The 18,177-nt window shown below is 39.8% G+C and overlaps 1 protein-coding gene across 2 annotated transcripts; it reads left to right on the top strand.

The window, feature by feature from the left end:
• Positions 1-65: 65 nt before the first annotated feature.
• LOC114558066 (transcription initiation factor TFIID subunit 4) lies at positions 66-14,952 on the top strand. Of its 2 annotated transcripts, none has more exons than XM_028581787.1 (16): positions 66-573; positions 737-1,516; positions 2,783-2,937; positions 4,003-4,122; positions 5,763-5,894; positions 6,065-6,187; positions 6,506-6,595; positions 9,294-9,509; positions 9,641-9,776; positions 10,117-10,225; positions 11,319-11,488; positions 11,638-11,768; positions 11,885-12,010; positions 12,257-12,313; positions 12,419-12,538; positions 12,648-14,952. In XM_028581787.1, exons 1-16 carry the CDS (start codon positions 291-293, stop codon positions 12,813-12,815), a joined length of 2,916 nt encoding a protein of 971 aa, XP_028437588.1. In that variant the 5' UTR covers positions 66-290; the 3' UTR covers positions 12,816-14,952. The 2 variants fall into 2 exon arrangements, with proteins under 2 accessions (XP_028437588.1, XP_028437587.1); XM_028581786.1 differs by having other exon boundaries at positions 67-573; positions 10,114-10,225.
• The last annotated feature ends 3,225 nt before the right edge of the window (positions 14,953-18,177 follow it).

Here is an 18,177-nt window from a genome sequence, read left to right as displayed (position 1 = left end):
TGAGTCGTCTACGATAAAGTCAAATTGATATAAAATGCTTCGGCACTGTGCATGCATCTGCAAAGACATGCTGTACGTCACAGAAACTCTCTCAGAGAGTCTCCTCGATGTGATAAAGTCCCACCAGGGGCAGCCCTGTGTGGTATCGTTGTTTTCCCGTAAAGCTGTCACACTGAGCTGGAACCTCCACACTGCTGCTCGCAACCATTTGTTCCAAGCTTTATTTTCTTCGAAGAACCAATCACAGCGACCGGCGAGGTCGCGTCACTGAGGTTGCATCCAATCGGCGCATGCGTCTCACGAGCGAGCGTAGCTTGGCAAAGATGGCGGCGGGCTCCGATTTGCTGGATGATGTTTTCTTCAACACAGATGTGGACGAAAAAGTAGTTAGTGATCTAGTCGGATCGCTGGAGTCTGAACTAACGGGAGCAGAGCGCGTTAACGCAACGAACAGGGTCCAGTCCGCAGCAAATCACGCTGGCAACTCAGCTGTAGGTAACGTTAGTAATTCCAATGTTCAGGGTCTTGGAGGCAGCAAAATGGGACTTTCACAACAAGAGCTTGCTAAAGCAGGTAAGATAGCTGCCCATTCCGGTTAGCTAACATTAGCTAATTTTGGTCACGTTGTTCTACTGATTTTAGCTTACTTTGCTTCACTCGTGTGTTTCCTGAAACTAATGCGAATCAGAGAGTTGTTAGATATGCCCCTTGCTTTCATGTGTTTCCGCTGCTGTAGGGACAGGAGTGCAAGGAGGTGTCATTAACAGTACGGGTTCCCACGGTTCAAGCATGGATGGAGCAGCCGGGACCACATCGAGCATGACAGCCGCTCAGAGTCAGTCCAAGCCCGGGACAGCTAGCGGAGTCGTTACGGTCGTATCAGATGCAGCATCTGGTGTTGGGAAACCTGGAACGACTGGTGTTCAAACTTTGAATGGAAGTAGCGTTGTGATGAACTGTCATATCACCGGAGGCACGAGCGGCAACAACTCCCAGCCCGCCGTCACGCTTGTCAACAACGGACCTGTTTCAGTGAGCAAAGGAAGCGCAACAGTTTTGTCTGCAACACCAAGTACTATTGTTCGAAATTCTTCGACGAGTGCGCAGAATGCTGTGGTTTCGTCTCAGTCCTCTGTGAAAAGTGTACCCACTGTCACGCTTGTGAGGCCACCTATGCAAACTAACACCTCACAAAGCGGAGGCAGCCAAACAACGGTTTTAACATCACCCGCTGTTAGTGTTACCAGCTCGGCCGGCTCGCTCGTCAACAAATTCGACTCTACAAAAGCTATAATGCAGACTGGTGCTCACGTCGTGGCTTCAGCTGTTGCGACAGGGACAATAGCGACCATGAGGAGCCCGACTGTTTTGCAAAACTTGAGGACTTCAGTACCGTCAACAATCGCTGCTACTCCTCCTGGAGGAATACGAGCTATTGCTCCACAGGTGTTGGCCCCTCGACTCACTCAGCCTCAACAAAACGCCCCAAATATCCAAAACATCCAGCTCCCTCCAGGTAACTTAGTAAACAGTTTAAGAGCATCTACAAGTTTTGTAACAGTGTTGCCAATGTAGGCTGTGTCAAGCTGCAATAACTTCTTCAGAAACTTGTTGCTGACTCAAAAGCAACTTTGTTTTATTTGTCAGGGTTTCTTAGCTGCCGTTATGTGATTATGCAAGAAATGGGTTGAGACCATAATAATCACATAAGGGCAGCTAAGAAACGTTTTATAAAACCTCGAAACATTGCCTTTAAGGCCACAAACAACAGATTAGAGATGGACAAGGTTCCAAACTGCAGACCAGATAAAAAGCCTTGCGGGCAGTCAGCCAAACTATTTGTACAGTATATCAAACTAGTGTTATGTTGCAATCTATTGATTCTTACTACTTTGTCTTTGTCAGGGACAATAGCAGACTGTTCTCATATCAACAGCTGTTTACTGTGTATCTCTAAGAAGAGTTTGCAAAGGCTATAATTGTTAGACTGTTTGTCTCTGACCTCAGATATTTCTCCAAGGTTTTGCACTGTCAGCGGCAAATTAATGGGATAATTTCAGATTTTCCTTGGCATAAGGAAGTATGAATTGTTAAAATATAGTAATATCAATGTGTGGAAATTACCTCTGCTTTGGACTCCTGTGTATAGAACTATGCCAGCAAGATAGCGACTGGTCAGACCTAAATAAGCTACAAATAGGGTATTTAAAAATCAGCTTTTTATTCACACCATTTAATAACATGTACCTACAACTCAGCACAAACATGTTTTTGCTTGCTGCTTAAGTCTCCTGTCCAGCTTCTCTGTAACTTGGTATTACTTTGTTGAAGGCCAGTGCATTACTGTGTACTGGAGCCCAGTCACTTATCACACAGCCAGTCACCTTGTTTGATTGAGGAGCTATAACAGGCTACAGGTTCCAGTGCAAAGTAATACACTGGCCTACAGTAAAGTATCAGCAGCAGCAAGAAAACGTTTTATTTTGTTGTTCTACTATGTTGTGGATCCTCACAACATCTAATTACATGCTGTATTGCGGCTTGAAATGTTTTTGATTCATGGCACCATGTTTGTGGCTCATTTTCTGTCTGACCGGTCGCTGACAGGCTAGAAGTCTCTGAACATAGACCTCCCAGCTGAGGCAATATCCATGCATCAATAGCCTACAGATGAGTAATTCATACCCCCTCATCTCAGAAACTCAATGCATACATATACAGTACATTAGTGAGACTGATCAGGACAGAAAAGCCCTGACCTTTGGTCATTTGCCTGTTGCAGGCATGGTCTTGGTTCGCAGTGAGAGTGGGCAGCTGCTGATGATTCACCAGCAGACCTTGGCTCAGATGCAGGCTCAGTCGCAGTCCCAAAGCGCCATGACACCACGACCTGCAGCCCCCACCAGCACTCCACCTGTCCAGATCACTTCTCTACAGGTACCCGGACCTGCTGGACACAGGGGCACAGTCACACACAGAAAATGTGACTCATTCATGTTAGGTAGCGACGCATGGACCTGATATACTGGATCAGTATTCATGTAAATATGGACCTTATTTAACAGATCGGGTATCAGACTGATGCACCTTTAAATACTTCTTTGTCACTGTTATATGTATACTGTACAATCACAATTCTGCAAACCCTTTTATAACCATATAATTAAAATCAACACAATCTTTACAAGAATGTTGGTGTAAACACCTTCACTTATAGTTAAGAAGTTAGGTGTAGTTACAACCTCGTATTACATTGCACACAGATTGATGATGCCAATCATTTCTACACTCCGGGTATACATATTTCAAACTAAAAAGAAGAAAGAGCACTCAAATTGGATCAGTACTCCATATCGGCCGATACCCTGAGTGGGTTGGTATCAAGATTGGTATCGGGAAGTGGGATCGGTGCATCCCTAATACTAGGGCAGAACATAATTTGATCACCTCATCACAATGTGTGTTGTAAGTAAAGTTAGGCCCATTGTGTTATGTGTGTATATATATATATATATATATATAATATAATAATGTTGCTGTCTGATAGGAAATTAAAACTAACTTCTTTTTTTGACAAATTGTAAAAAGAAACCCTAGTTGATCTGATACATTTTATAATGCAGTTTCATTAAATTACATTTTGGTTGCTGGTTTCACGTGCACACTCTTCCTGCATGGTAAATTACCAATTAAAAATCATTCTCAGTGGACTGACTTTATTTATTTGCATCTAACTTTAAAATGACAACAACAATTTAAAGAAACCACCAAAGTGGAAAATTGTTAGTAAAGAAAAAAGAGAAACTATTTTTCTTCTTTCTTTTTTCCTTCCAAAGGGAGTTTAAAGCAGTATATCTATTGTGAAACTATGTAACTTAAAGAAATATATTAACAATATTTATTAGAGAAAAAATATGTAGCACATCATTACTTGTTCCATTATTGTTCCATTTACATAGTGTCATATGTTTAACACCTTTCATATCCCCTGCTGTTCTGCAGGTTCCAGGCGCGTCACTACTGGCTTGTCCGGTTACCCCCACCGCCATTATTAAACAAGGTTCCACAGTCCAGACCACTGTGACAACCTCTACCACACTGCAGAGGCCGCCTGTACAGCAGGTAACTTCAACACACATCCCAAATTGTTCCTGAGTTCCAATACACCAGACCTGGTTCGGGCTGGCACTAAACAGTCTGAAACTATCCGACAACCAAGTTAAATCAATCCATTTGCTCTGCATGATGATTGGCCGTATGTTACACTTTGAGAATAATAATGTTGGTTTTAATTTAGCCACAAACATAAAATATGTTTTACAGGGTCTGAAACGTTTTCCCACCAGCCGCTATGGCATATAGATACAATTTCTACCTGCCATTCAGAAATTTTACTCGCCACATCTGAAACCAGTGCACAGCTAGCTCTACACTTGCTGTGACTCAGAGAGATCAATGGCATCAATAGCATCATCATCATACCGGTAATTGCCTACTTGCTCTCTCCTGCCCACATCACTCTAGACATAAAGTGCGGTCTTCATGACCTCATCCAAACCCAACTAAGCTATTCCTCTTTTCCTTTTGTACATTTTACATTAAGGACCTTTCTTTTTTAAATGTTCCCTGTGCACACAAACGTTGCTCCACTTATTGTGGTCTGGCATTGCTCAAACGACATTTGCTTTGGTTAAGATTGGCAACTTTAAAAGTGGATTATTCAAAACAGTCAATCAGAAGAAGTTTGAATCCAGTCAATGTGTTTGAAGAAGCTCGAGTTGTGAACAGCTCTGCAGCTCTCCTAAATCCTGGAGAAGATAGTAGTAGTAATTTCCTAGAATGAGAAAGAATAGTTAAGCTCATAAAAGTTTAATGTTGTACTCGTAGCATACAAACATACAATATATAGCACAACTCCTTTCTGAAAAAATAAAGCTTGGGGGAAAAAAAAGATGTCCTAATAAAGTTGAAGTACGCTGCCCCGGGACCAGACATTTCAAAACTGTTATTCTGACCTTGTCAATTTCCTGAGTCTCATCTCATGACTGCATATACACTGACTTAGGGGTGGCAGTATCTCAGTCAGTAGGGAGTAGGGCTGTCCTCGACTAAAGAAATTCTTAGTCGACTAACACTTATACAATTTTGTCAACTAATCGATTAGTTGATTTAATTGACAGAGCTGTGCGCTTTGAGAGGTGGTTAAGACTAGAAAAGCACAATATAAATGTAGTTAATTAACCATCTGTAAAACTGAGTTTCTCCACAATTAATCCTGCAAAAGCACCACTTTAAATCTTGTGTTTACCATAAATGTGCTCATAAGTTTCTTGGAAATGAGTAATTAAGCATGAATAAGCATAAAAATGACTAATCGACTAAAGAAATCTTAGTCAACTAAGACCAAAACGACCGATTAGTCGACTAATCGACTAAGAGTTGGCAGCCCTAGTAGGGAGTTGGGTTGGGTACCTGAGGGTTGCTGGTTCAAGTCCCCATACGGACCAACGTATGGTGGTGGACTGGTAGCTGGAGAGGTGCCAGTTCACCTCCTGGGCACTGCCAAGGTCCTCTTTAGCAAGGCTTTCAAACCCCCAACTGCTTGTGGCGCCTTTCCATGGGCAGCCCCCTCCCTCTGACAGTGCATGTATAGGTACTGAGCATGTGTGTGTAATTCAGGCCTGTGTGTAATAACAAAAGGGTGAAAACATTGTAATTTCCCTTGCAGGATTAATAAAGTATAAATTATAAAATTATTATAGAACACCATCATGCTGGGAGGAACTGCCCCCACCCCGGGACAGCCGCTCGGAACGCCCACCACAGCGCAGCCTGGTTCTGTAGCCACAGCAGTTACACAGAGGACCCCTGTCACTCCAACAGCTGTCACAGCTGTAAGAGAGAAGTACTAACCTTGAATGCTTTTGTCTTTTGTAATCTTTCAAAACTAAATATATAGATACTCATTCATTTTGGGGTATTTTTGTGTTCTCCTTCACATTTCTACTGTATGTCCGATGAGTATATTTAAGGAGAAATTCCATTTGTGTGTATGTGCTTGCAGGAAACACTAGAAAATGTAAAAAAGTGTAGAAACTTTCTGTCCACGTTGATCAAGCTGGCATCCAGTGGGAAACAGTCCTCAGAGACTACGGCCAACGTCAAGGAGCTGGTCAAGAACTTGCTGGTACACTTCTTTTTTTCCATCATCATCATCTCTCTCACCATCTCTGTTAAAACTCGATATCTATATGACTTCATCTTCATACCTTTCCTGTCATGCCTTCAGTCTTTTTTCCTAACTTTACTTTATGTGACTTTATACAATTGACTAGCTCTTTTCTTACTCTTTTTTTTTTTTTTTTTTTTTTTTTTTTTTTTACCTTGAATTTGACTGCGAGCAGCTGCAACTAAACCATTTCCCTGAGAGGATCAATAATGTATTTTTATTCTGATTGTTTTTATTGTTTGTTCTGATCCAACCTCTTTGTTTATTGTACAACAGGAAGCGAAGATAGAGCCTGAAGATTTCACCAGTAGGTTATACCGGGAGCTCAACTCCTCACCACAGCCCTACCTTGTGCCTTTCCTGAAGGTGAGATCAGTGACGGATATAATGGTTAATGCTGCATTCTGCAGGCTGTGTAAACTCAGACCTTGTTTGACATGTACCCTCTCCACCAAGTGGAGCTTCAGTGCCAAATGCGAACTTGTACCCCTTTTAGACCAACGTGGTGACGTGGCCTCGCAACTCTGCTCCTAACCAGGGTTTACACTGCTCACCATTGATACAGTTTTTTTTTATAATAACTACAGCCTACTATATGGTTACTATTAAACTGATATAGTTTTACTATAATCCTGTTGCAGGCATTTAATATTAGAGATACAGTCCATGAACATCTTTGTTGAGATTAGGTTGAGGGATTTGGGAAATCAGTGTCCTGAAAGACTCTCCCACTGAGCTGAAATGAAAAGAGTGCACATAAATTAGGTAAATAACATGAATCAAATATTTAGTTTCTTTCTGTGGGGGCGGGCCAAGGCAATGGTAGGGAAAATACTGCAAGATTCCATTACAGCAAAAAGAAGGGCACCTCTTTATTGCATGAAATAAAATATAATCTTTATTTGCCTTTTTGCATGAAGTAATCCCAAATTCACAAAATGAAACTAAAGTAATTCCAGTAATGCAATACAAAACTATACTAATTCACTAAACATACATAGGATAGCTACAGATACAGAAATACAACAGTGCTAGTCAACCCTGTCATCTGTATTTGGCAACAAGCTTTCATCCACATCGCACCTTATGTTCTCTCTTGTAATACACCTTGGAAAGTATCTTTTTGCATGCCTAAACCATCACTGGCAATCTTATGCAAATATGTCCAGACATCCAGCATTCATTTTGCCCAAGAGGCACATCAGATCATATGGCTGCTAGTCATAAACTTCCCACCTCCAAGAGGAAAATAATTCCTCCATGGTTTTGAGGAATGGAGAGTAGAAAATGAAACTATTCTGGGATGGGTTGAAAACCACTCTGTGAATGATTAAACCGTTCATGAATTTTGGAAGATGCGGTCATTGGATTTTGTGTCAAAGCAATGCAACGTAGGAAAGCTTTTTCGCACACCTCTTTTGTCGGGCAGGTGCATAGGATATGATCAAAAGCAATGAAAAGTCATCCACAGTTTAGTCAACATTGACTTCTGTTGTGCTGACTATGTCAGTTTAAAAAAAAGTTACCTCAATATTAAGAAAAGCCTGTTGCCAATTCTAAAAACGTAATTGCTTTGATGATTGCTCTGATTTGTTATTCAGATTCAGTTAAAGACGATTTGCATGGACAATGATGTGAGAGTGCATTTATTATCAGATTTGCATTCTCTCCCAGAACAACCTTTTCGGTTTACTTTTTGATGATCCCATCATTAAAGCAGTTTAACCATAATCAAAGTAAATCTAACAACATGCCATATTTATTGATTTTGTACTGGGAAATACTGTAGTCGTTTGAAATAGCTCTTGCACTGTTTTCCCATAGTAAAAATGTGAAAACAAAGCAACAAAAAAAGAGCCTTTATGAACTTCTCATTAGAGAATAAACTACATTCTCTGCACTTTAGTTTTCAGCACAATATGTGATCGAAACTGCACCATTTTAAGTGCTGTTACTTTTGCTCATCCAAGTATTTTTTCCCAATTTCCAGGCAATACTTGCGATGGTATGTGCTGGAAACTGTGTGATGTATGTTTAAGGTTTTGAGAACCTGTTTTAAAAGTTCCAACTAGAAATGTGTGCCTTGACCTGTTTGGATTACTCTGGAAAGACCAAATGTGGAAAAATAATTTGATTAATGCATTCACAACTAGGGGTGGGTTAAAATTGATTCTTCAATTAAAATCGATCTTTGTTTGAGTAATCGGATATTGATTAATAATTTGATTAATATTTAATATATGCCTTTTCAACCATGGATGTGGTGAATTGACCCCCATTACTTAATGTAATAAACATTAACTTGGTGCATTATAAAAATATATTTCAGGTTTACTTCTTGCTTGTACAATTTACAAGCAAGACAGTCTGACGATCTCTTTTATATCCACGCAAAATTGGTATTGTAACTGAAATTTCCCTAACCTAATTGGTATCCTAATTGGATCTTGTGAATCGGAATCACAAGTGAGCTGGCAGTTATCTTACAAAGCAGGACTGCTTCAGGAAAACGGGTACCTCTTAGAAATTCATCACAAAAAGGGATCAGAAAATGTGTTGGCAGATGCCCTGTCTAGAGTGTAGCTTTGACATTTTATGCAATTTATTAGGTTAGAGTGAGATTGGTCCAAGAAGCTCATCCCACTCCTGGCTGGCATCCAGAGGATCCTGATTTGAGTGGCACCCGGCCCATCCCTCCAAATGGAGAGATGCAATTCAAGGAACAAGCTATATTTCCTGGACTAGCTTGTCTCAATTTGATTGTGTTTGACAGATGTTACCTGTTCAGACCGTTATGTGTTAAACTAAGGCACTCGCTTAGCTAGCTGGGGACTGGGCGCAGGCCCATTTCCTTTTGTAGTGTTCCTTTTTGTTTGTTTTTGTCAAAATCTAAATTTCTTGGAAATAAATAACTTTATTTTACCAAATCAATCTGGTTTTATGTAGCTTCCCTTTCCCCTGGAAAGATGGGCCATGAAAACAAATCTATTCTGTGTGGAAAGGAGGCAGTGACTTTATCAAACTGAACACATGTCCACTCTTGCTGTCGTCTGTCTGCCTGTAGAGAAGTCTCCCAGCACTGCGTCAGATGACCCCAGACCCAGAGGCCTTCATCCAGCAGAGCCTGCTGCCCCTGCCCAGCACTCAGTCTGCTGCAGCAGTCTCCACGGCCCTCACCGCTGTGATGCTGCGACCTCCTCTCTCCACGGCCACCAGCACTGCCGCGACCAAAACCACAGTTATCAGCCTTCCTCAGGCACCTCACAGTAAACCTGGACTGGTAATTAATCATTACCTCTATCCAAATTCAGTCATTGGCATGCACATAGAAGTAGAAACCTTGCACAAGAGTTTGCACCTCCAGTCGTGTCTGTGCTTTTATTCTCATTCTATGTCTCTGGATGTGCGCAGATAGTGCCCCAGCAACAGGGGACGATGGTCAGGCCACAGGGGACGCTGGCTCAGTCTCCCATGGTAACACTCAGAGGACAATCTCATAGCCGTATCATTGTGGGCCAGCCGCAGGTGGTCAAACAGCTACAGACAGGTGTGTGTTCAACAGTCACTTGGACTTCTTTTATTTCTTCTATACAGTAAATGTTATATGCAGTTGGTACCCTCTAAGTTTGTCTTTATTTGATCCTTCACCCATTTACTCTATACAGTATGGAAGTGCTGCCAGCTTGTGGATACTATCTGTAATTTCAGGATACTAAACTCATACAAATGTGCCAAATTTGATTCGAAATTTTTTTTTGAAATTCGATTCAGCTCGCAGTGCATGTTTTAAACTGCTCACTGACAATTTTAACTGCACTTTTAACTACAACGTATTCTTCTCAGTTAGCAGCAATAATCATCATGTGTGTCTTTATTAATTCCAGCAGTGAAGCAGACATTGGCTCCGGGGGCCAAAGGAGTGCAATTAGTCAGTCAGGCCCCACTCACAGCTGCTCAGAAGAACAAGCTGAGGGAAGCAGGAGGGGGAACCTTCAGGTTTGTGACACATTAATATCATTAGTGTCTTATAAATACTGGCCTCCAAATAGTCAGCATTCCAGAAGTTTTAAAGGTTCCTACATTTTCAAAAGCCTTTGAGAATGTACAGGATCTTTTGTATTGTTATATTTGATGTTGGAACTATGTCAGCAGTGACCAGAGACATGTAACCTTACTTTTATACATTTAACAACATACCTGTACATGTTCTTTGCGTTTATTTCTTAATCTTATGTGACGGGGTACTGACTTGAACAATTCAAGTTTTATGGTAGCTATAGTAGCTGACCTATATCAATAACAGACCCAGGCCAGATATTGTTTTCATTTACACTATATACAGTGCATTATGGCTCTCATCTGTTTGTGTGTATGGATTATTTTTTGCAAACACAATATCTAAACAGGAATAAAGCTTTAAAAAGAACAAATCATAGATATATAGATAGGATTTATTACAGGGCAATTGTATCGGATTGCATTGAACTGTACAGGTATAGCTAATAGACTGTTAGTGCTGTGAATATGAAGGGTATATAATAGTGATTTGATTTAAGAGCCCATGAAGTAATGTTCACACAGGTGGCATGTGTGATAACGTTGTTGTTTCGTAGTTGTCTCACAGAAAGGGGGGAAAAAAAGTATTTAAATGAAAACACCCGTTTTGTGTATTTGGATATATTGGAATAAAACAAAAGTGGGAAGTGTCAGCACAGAGGTTTAAACTGCCGAGACAGAGCAGAGTAACCACACGTCTGTCTAATAGATGTATCCTAAGTAATTCTGATGGCATATTTTTTTTTTGTAGTTTTTAAGAAAAAGGTAAGTCTTAAATTGGTGCAGTCTTTGTTGCTTTTATCACATTCATCTAAATGTCCCTGTGGAACATACTGTGGGGGCGGTCAGACTTTAAATGTTTCTAGCTTGGGTTTTTTTCAGCTATAGAAGACTACTGCAGCTAAATAAAACAATTGAGATTATTTTAAATACATGTGCACTGACAACAAAAAGTGATCTCAGTTTTTACACACAATAAGGTGTAAATCATGTTGCGGTTTATGTCTGACTCGTCACTTTTTATTTCATCCAGAGAGGATGATGATATCAATGATGTGGCCTCCATGGCAGGGGTCAACTTGTCAGAGGAGAGTGCCCGTATCTTAGCAACCAACTCTGAGCTTGTTGGCATGGTGACTCGTTCTTGTAAGGATGAGACCTTCCTCTCCACCTCTTTACTCACACAGAGAGCTCTGGAGATTGGTGAGACACATACATTTAAGAGGAAATCAATAAATAAATTTTTTTATCAATAAATTATTATTTATTGTTATTGAATTGTAAAGCACATTCTTACTTTTAAAGGCTGACAATGTCTAAATCTTTATCAACACTCCTCTTGTTGTAAACAGGTAAGAAGTTCGGTGTTGGCGAGTTGGGCACAGATGTGATCAACTACATTTCCCACGCTACACAGCAGCGCCTACAAAACCTGCTGGAAAAGGTGTCACAAGTGGCACAGCAGAAAAACACAACTTTCAAGGTGATTATTAATTCCAGTAATTTGCGAGCCGGAGAGCATTGCCATGTAATCTGTATTTACCTTCGTCGTACCTTCCTCTACCTTCCTGGCAACGTCTTATTTCATCCATCCTTTAGGAGGATGAGCGGTATGAGCCAGTAAGCAATGTGCGAAACCAGCTGAAATTCTTTGAGCATCTGGATCAGGTGGAGAGGCAAAGGAAGGAAGAGCAGGAGAGAGAGATTCTCCTGAAGGCTGCCAAGGTAACAATATAGAAACACGGTCACACAGCACCATTGACAGGAAGAATCCTACACACTATGATAATTGCACAGACTAGGCGAGTGAGTGGTCTGGGGTCAGTGTCATTAGTATACGTTTCCTCTGCTGCTAACAATCGCTAGAGGACAGATCTATTAACAATGAGCAAGTGAATGAATAAAACAATTGTCTGAATAACGTGTACATATCCATCTTAAAATATTAAAATGTCCTCTGCCTTACTGCAGTCTCGGTCACGGCAAGAGGACCCTGAACAGCTCAGACTAAAACAGAAGGCCAAAGAGGTAAGTATATGCTACGATTAGTGACTGTAGGATTTGCTGTCTTTGTAATGCAGTGTGACAAGTTTGTCTGTGAGGCTAATCTATGTGTTATTGCTTGTATTCCAGATGCAGCAGCAGGAGTTGGCTCAGATCAGACAGAGAGAAGCCAACCTAACGGCGCTGGCAGCAATCGGTCCGAGGAAAAAACGGAAAATGGACTCTCCTGTTAGGGGCGCCAGTGCAGAGGTGAGGAATATGGAACCATTTGGCATAGAATGGTTGTGCTTAACTTGTAATTATAATAAGGTCAATAAAAGACTAAATGTCTTTTTGTTTGTGCCGTTTTACGGCGCAGGGCTCAGGGTCAGGCCCCTCTCAGCCTGGAGGCTCCGGTGGAGCAGGCTCCAGACAGTTTATGCGACAGCGCATCACCAGAGTCAACCTCAGGGACCTGCTCTTCTGCCTGGAGAATGAAAGAGGGACCAGTCACTCACACCTGCTGTATAAAGGCTTCCTCAAATAGCACCCGCATTAAAATGACTAGTGTCGCTCAGTGGCGTTCAAGAAGCAGAGTTGACTGTCAGCTCAGACCGTCTCTGCCGGTACTTTCTGTGATCACCCACTGCTGAGTGACGAGACGTCGGTCTGTGGGAAGAAAATGATCTGGGACGCCGAAAGGACGTCTTCTTTTAAAAGCCTCTTCAAGCACAGGTCTTCAGTATTTTTTCAGAGGAGCAAATATTTGAACTGGGCCCTGATTTCAGTGTGCCTCTCAGCTCGGCTTTGCTCTTTAGAGACCAGTTTTACCCAACCACGCTTCAGTCATGCACTGCCTCATGCTGCACACGAGGAAAATGTCTTTAACCCAAGTGAGCGCTATAGACCCGAAGACCTTGTCAGTGTCACTTCCACTGACATGCGTGTTGTAGCAGCAAATCTCTTTGAAGTGGTTTCATTTTAGATTCATGTGCGACACTCAGGTGCAACAGCCTGATTTTACAAAACTGCAGTAATGTGCAAATTTTCTTGACCATGTTAACGTAAAAACTCTGTTTATTTAAGTTCTTAACAGAGATTTTAATTTATCACACATTTATACTATATTTTAGCACAGTTTTAATGCCTGTGGATTGTTTTACAGAGAGTAATCTTGACTAGCCTTGTCATCTGCTGAGTTGCCTTCTTAACAAATTAAGCCATATGGATTAGAATGTGTTGATCTGCTTCAGTAACATCATCTGTCCAACAGTTCTCTCCAGATTTGTAGGATGTGTGCTACATCGTTTTGATGTGCTCTTTCTTTCTTTCTTTCTTTGTCTTAGCTTGATTGGAAACAAAAAATTGTTTGTCATGTGTTGTGCATGACGTAATCACAGGTGTTGTATTTGAACTCTCGCAACTATATTATTTATTGTGAGAGTTCCCGGCACAGTGGTTGAAACCGAAATTCCACTTTTTATTCAGATTCTAGCACGTTTACTACAAAGACGACATGCCCTTTACATTCCTATCGATCATTTCTAAAGCCACCTCCCCTGCAGTCAGCCGTTTTCATTAATTTCTTTAGTGACAATATACAATTTAACTTAAAGAACTGTACCTTCTGTCACAGTGAACATCCTTTCCAAAGTAGTTGTTGTTCACCACTTTATCATTGCCAAATAGATTTCAAAAGTCTGCAGATTTTCTGGTGTGTTAAATGTGCTTGTTGTCCTCTGATTTAGAAGATCCAAGAATAATGAAAGATTTCCATAATTATGGAAATAATAATGTGGATTTGGCTCTGTGTTTTTTGAATAATGTTACCAAGAAGCTTTTACGTCATTTCCCTGCGTTTCCTAAATGTCCCCCAAAGAGCTGCAGACTTTTCAAATGAAAGTGTGTAATGTTTAAGTAAGCTTTGACTAAAATATCTTTGTGCAGGATGGATTGCACATCTCAAGCACATTTTAGTCTTTGCTTTTTGTACCAATAAAAAGATAATGGAAATGGTTGGCTAAATAAATAAAAACATTGAAACTAGTATGGTATAATTAGGAAATGAAGTGGCTGTTAGTAATGTAAAGTATCCAGGCTGTGTAGCTCATGGGCTATAATGTGAATTTAAGAAAAGGAGTTTAGAGAAATGAATCCCAATAATTATTGTTATGGATTACAGTCATTTATGTGAATCACACATTTTCCAATAAGTTGTTTTTCCAAATTTTTATATTTATGAATGATGGAGGATGATCATATTGGTAAATATGGGCATGAAATGCATAACGAGGACTGCACTTTGACAGATCACTTTTCTAAAACTAGTCGATCAGATGAACATACTCACTTTATAACTTTTTATATTTTTAGTGCACATACTAATTTTGGTCTTTATACCTTTGTCATTTTCTGAAAGAATCTGTATTGGCAACTTTTTTATTACTGTATATATTTAAGTTTGCTGTTTGTAAGTTTATCAGTTGACAACTTCCAACTCGGCAGATTTATTTTATCTTTCATATACAGTAGATATGACAAATAACACATATGACACTTTCTTGCCAATATCTTGTACATTTTGCACAGCCACCTGTTTATATGTAAATATCTGAATTTAAAAAATGTTTTAATTGCTATTTTATAATGGATTGAAAGAGAATGATCTCTATTAAAACAAAAAATATATCTTGATTGTCTATATTTTTGTGGCAGGTTCGGTCTTTCAGGTCTTCACACAGTAGTTCACATTGTGGAGCCTAAATATGAACTTATTGTCCAGTATTTTCTTTGACCTTTTAAAGAAAGAAGAGTCAAAGTAAGTATGGGAAACGGTATGAAAGTAGTACAACCAACTCAGTCATAAAGCACATTAAAAAGGATATTAAATACATTTTGGTATTTGTAAAGACAATGTTTAGAATTACATTTACTGCAAACGTTACTGAAAAACTTATTATTTTCAGTTACTCACTGCTAGTGATGTTGAAACATAGACACAAGCTTGTTTTTTTTTGTATTATATTTTAGGGACAAAACAGTTAACCTGACTCCGCCAGATGGATTGCTTCGCATTAGCTTGTCATATCCATCTGGGAACTTTCCGTTGGAGAACTTTTGGGAAGGGGTGAAAATACTGGTTAGCTGATTGGATAAACCATCTGTCTATCACCTATGTTGGTGATAGACGGGCCAAATCAACCACAAGCCCCTGCTGCTGCAGGCAAAGCATAGCTCGTTAGCTCAGCAAGCAAGCAACATGTCGGTAAAGGATATTTGCCATTTGTGTAAAGAGAATTTAGGAATAAAAGGCACCTTTTCAGGTTCCCCGTCCATATTCCAAAAGAAGGATCCAAGAGAAAAAAGCATTAGCAAGCAGCTAACAGAATTAGGGCTACCGCTGTCTGAAAATACTGGTTAGCTGATTGGATAAACCATCGGTCTATCACCACCTAAACCCGCCTCAAAACCAACGCTGATTGGCCCGGTCGTTTGGCGAACGGCTCCAAATTTTCTCTGCCTCAAGATGCCAGACTGATCTGCGAGTGAAAAACTGGAGCTCGCGAGATCAGGAGGGTCTCACGATGCTACAAAACAGTACTCCCATGTGCCCAAAAAAATGGCTCTCAGAAACTACTAGGAGCAAGTTATTGGTATATATGGAATCATAACAAGTTGAATATCAAAGAAATGCACACATATTCAGGGTAAAAAAGAAAGACCGTTAATAAACGCAATGTTAGTGTTTTTTCCAAATTTTTCAAAAATCCTGACTATTGTTGTAAAGTGTGATTTTTCATGTGAAACATTTTGATGTTTTCATTTAAAATGTGTTTGTTAACTGGTCCCATCTGCTGCTTTTAAATTCTGAAATATGTTATCAATAGGATCTGTTAACTGATGCTGCAGATAATCTCACTACCGGTTAGTATCTCATTTCACATTATGTTCACATTATGTGTATGATAAAAATCTCTTTAGCAATTTTCAAGATTTTAAATATTACTTTTTTCCCTTCTTTACTGAAACAGACATTTGTGCTAACTGCATGTCAATCACTGCTCATGCACACACATTCATTCTCCCTTGTGGGGGGAGGGGCTTAGGAGACCATTTTGGGCTTTAGCAGAAAGTGGGGAGGGACTGAGAAGTTGTCAATGTTCAAATTTTTTGGCTAAGTCCTGGATCTTCGCAAGACCCTACAGCACCTTTAAAGCATTTAGTACTAGTGCAGGGGGAGAATGATGAGCCCATCACTGCTGAAAAATTAATGTTCATCTAACCTTGAAACATGATCAAACGATGTTTTGTCCATAATAAAAAAATCTCCCATCTACTTCCTTATACAACGTAGCAGGATTGTAATGGCAATCCTTGTCTGATTAAGTTGAAGGTTTGTGACATTAGAGAACAAAATTGACAGATCAGTATGATTTAACTTAGTTTAGTGGTTCATTCAGATGACTTTGCAATCCAATATGTTCTTAAATACCAGTGAGAGGCAGAGGAGATTGATTAAAGAATGGAGAACTAAAAAGGTGAGCTGTTCAAAGTGTAATCTTTTATTCTGTCATGTACGTGTTCAGACAAAGGTTTCCAGAGTTTAGCTGAACTCTTTTCTTTATCCACAACAGAACACTGAAGGGGAAAGTGACGTTATGTCATGCAAACTTGGAGGTGATGCAAGAACTGAATTGTTTTTTCAACTGTTATTTTTAGATGCAGGTGCGTCATTTTATTTATTCTTTTTCTGTTTAGATTATTTTGGGGGGCATTTTCAGCCTTTATTTTGATAGGACAGCAGAAGACATGAAAGGGGAGAGAGAACGGGAAAGACATGCAGCAAAGGGCCGCAGGTCGAAGTCAAACCTGGGCCAACTGCGTCGAGGAGTAAACCTCTATATATGGCCGCTCTACCAACTGAGCTATCCGGGTGCTCCGGTACGTAATTTTTTAAATGATACCCAGCCCTATTGTGATCTCATTGTGATGATGTAACCTTTATGTAAGAAATCTGAAATTCACATTGACTGCAATGTCTTTTTAGGTTTTAGGTCTGTCTCAGAAAAGAGCCACAAGCTCAATATTTTGTCTTTATACATTTCAAACAGAGAGTGAAGTGCCATGTGGGAACTACCTTATTGGTTCCAATCAGGTTAACACAAGTTATTTGAACAAATCGTCCTGACTTCTTATTTTGTGAACAACATCTAAAACACCATCTCCTTTGCTGTCTACATCTCATTGGATACTTCTGTTTGCTGTTTCCATTTACTGTACTCTGTACCCTAAACAGGTCAATGTGTGTCTATTTTTCAGCTTAATTAAAGTGACACACAGGATACAGTCTAAGTGAGTATGGTGGAATACAGCATCATTAATAACATAATAAAACAATACATTTATTTTATTTCATTAAAGTTACAGAAGAGACTGTGACAGAAACTGATTAATGATTAATTATTTGATTTTACAGAAAGTGTACCACATTACTGTAAGGTTAAGTGTATTCCAGTATATATTGACTATTTTTTAGGTTTAAAAGCAAAACTCCTGGTAACTACAAACCCCAAAACTAATATGTCAACCTGTTAAGTGATTGAGGGGTAAAATCTCCAACAGTGAATAAGAACAAAATATTGTGGACTTAGAGTGGCTGTTGTTTTTCACTTCAATTACATTTCACAGTATGAGCCAAAGAATGTCTCATTTTTTAGTTGTTGCCATAAGTGCTCTTTCATCATTAGAAATTCTATGCCTCTTGACTTTATACCTCAATGACAAAATGGGCCTAAATCATTGGGTCCTTTGTCTTATCATGTTCACAAAAATGGCGCAGCCTATTCTAGGCAATAAAAATAATATTTATGAGTTCTGGGATTGAGTGGATGAAGCTGTTCATGGTACAA

Source organism: Perca flavescens, chromosome 7 (assembly GCF_004354835.1).
Source record: "Perca flavescens isolate YP-PL-M2 chromosome 7, PFLA_1.0, whole genome shotgun sequence".
Lineage (NCBI taxonomy): Eukaryota > Metazoa > Chordata > Actinopteri > Perciformes > Percidae > Perca > Perca flavescens.
Note: the sequence above shows the minus strand (reverse complement) of the source record. Positions and strands in the feature narration are given on the sequence as shown.

Bases quoted from the DNA above. Each gene is read 5' to 3' on its own strand.
- LOC114558066 (XM_028581786.1), top strand. From the start codon at position 291: ATGCGTCTCACGAGCGAGCGTAGCTTGGCAAAGATGGCGGCGGGCTCC. The intron at 6,596-9,293 runs GTGAGATCAGTG...GTCTGCCTGTAG, and splicing joins ACCTTGTGCCTTTCCTGAAG to AGAAGTCTCCCAGCACTGCG. The intron at 12,539-12,647 runs GTGAGGAATATG...TTTACGGCGCAG, and splicing joins TTAGGGGCGCCAGTGCAGAG to GGCTCAGGGTCAGGCCCCTC.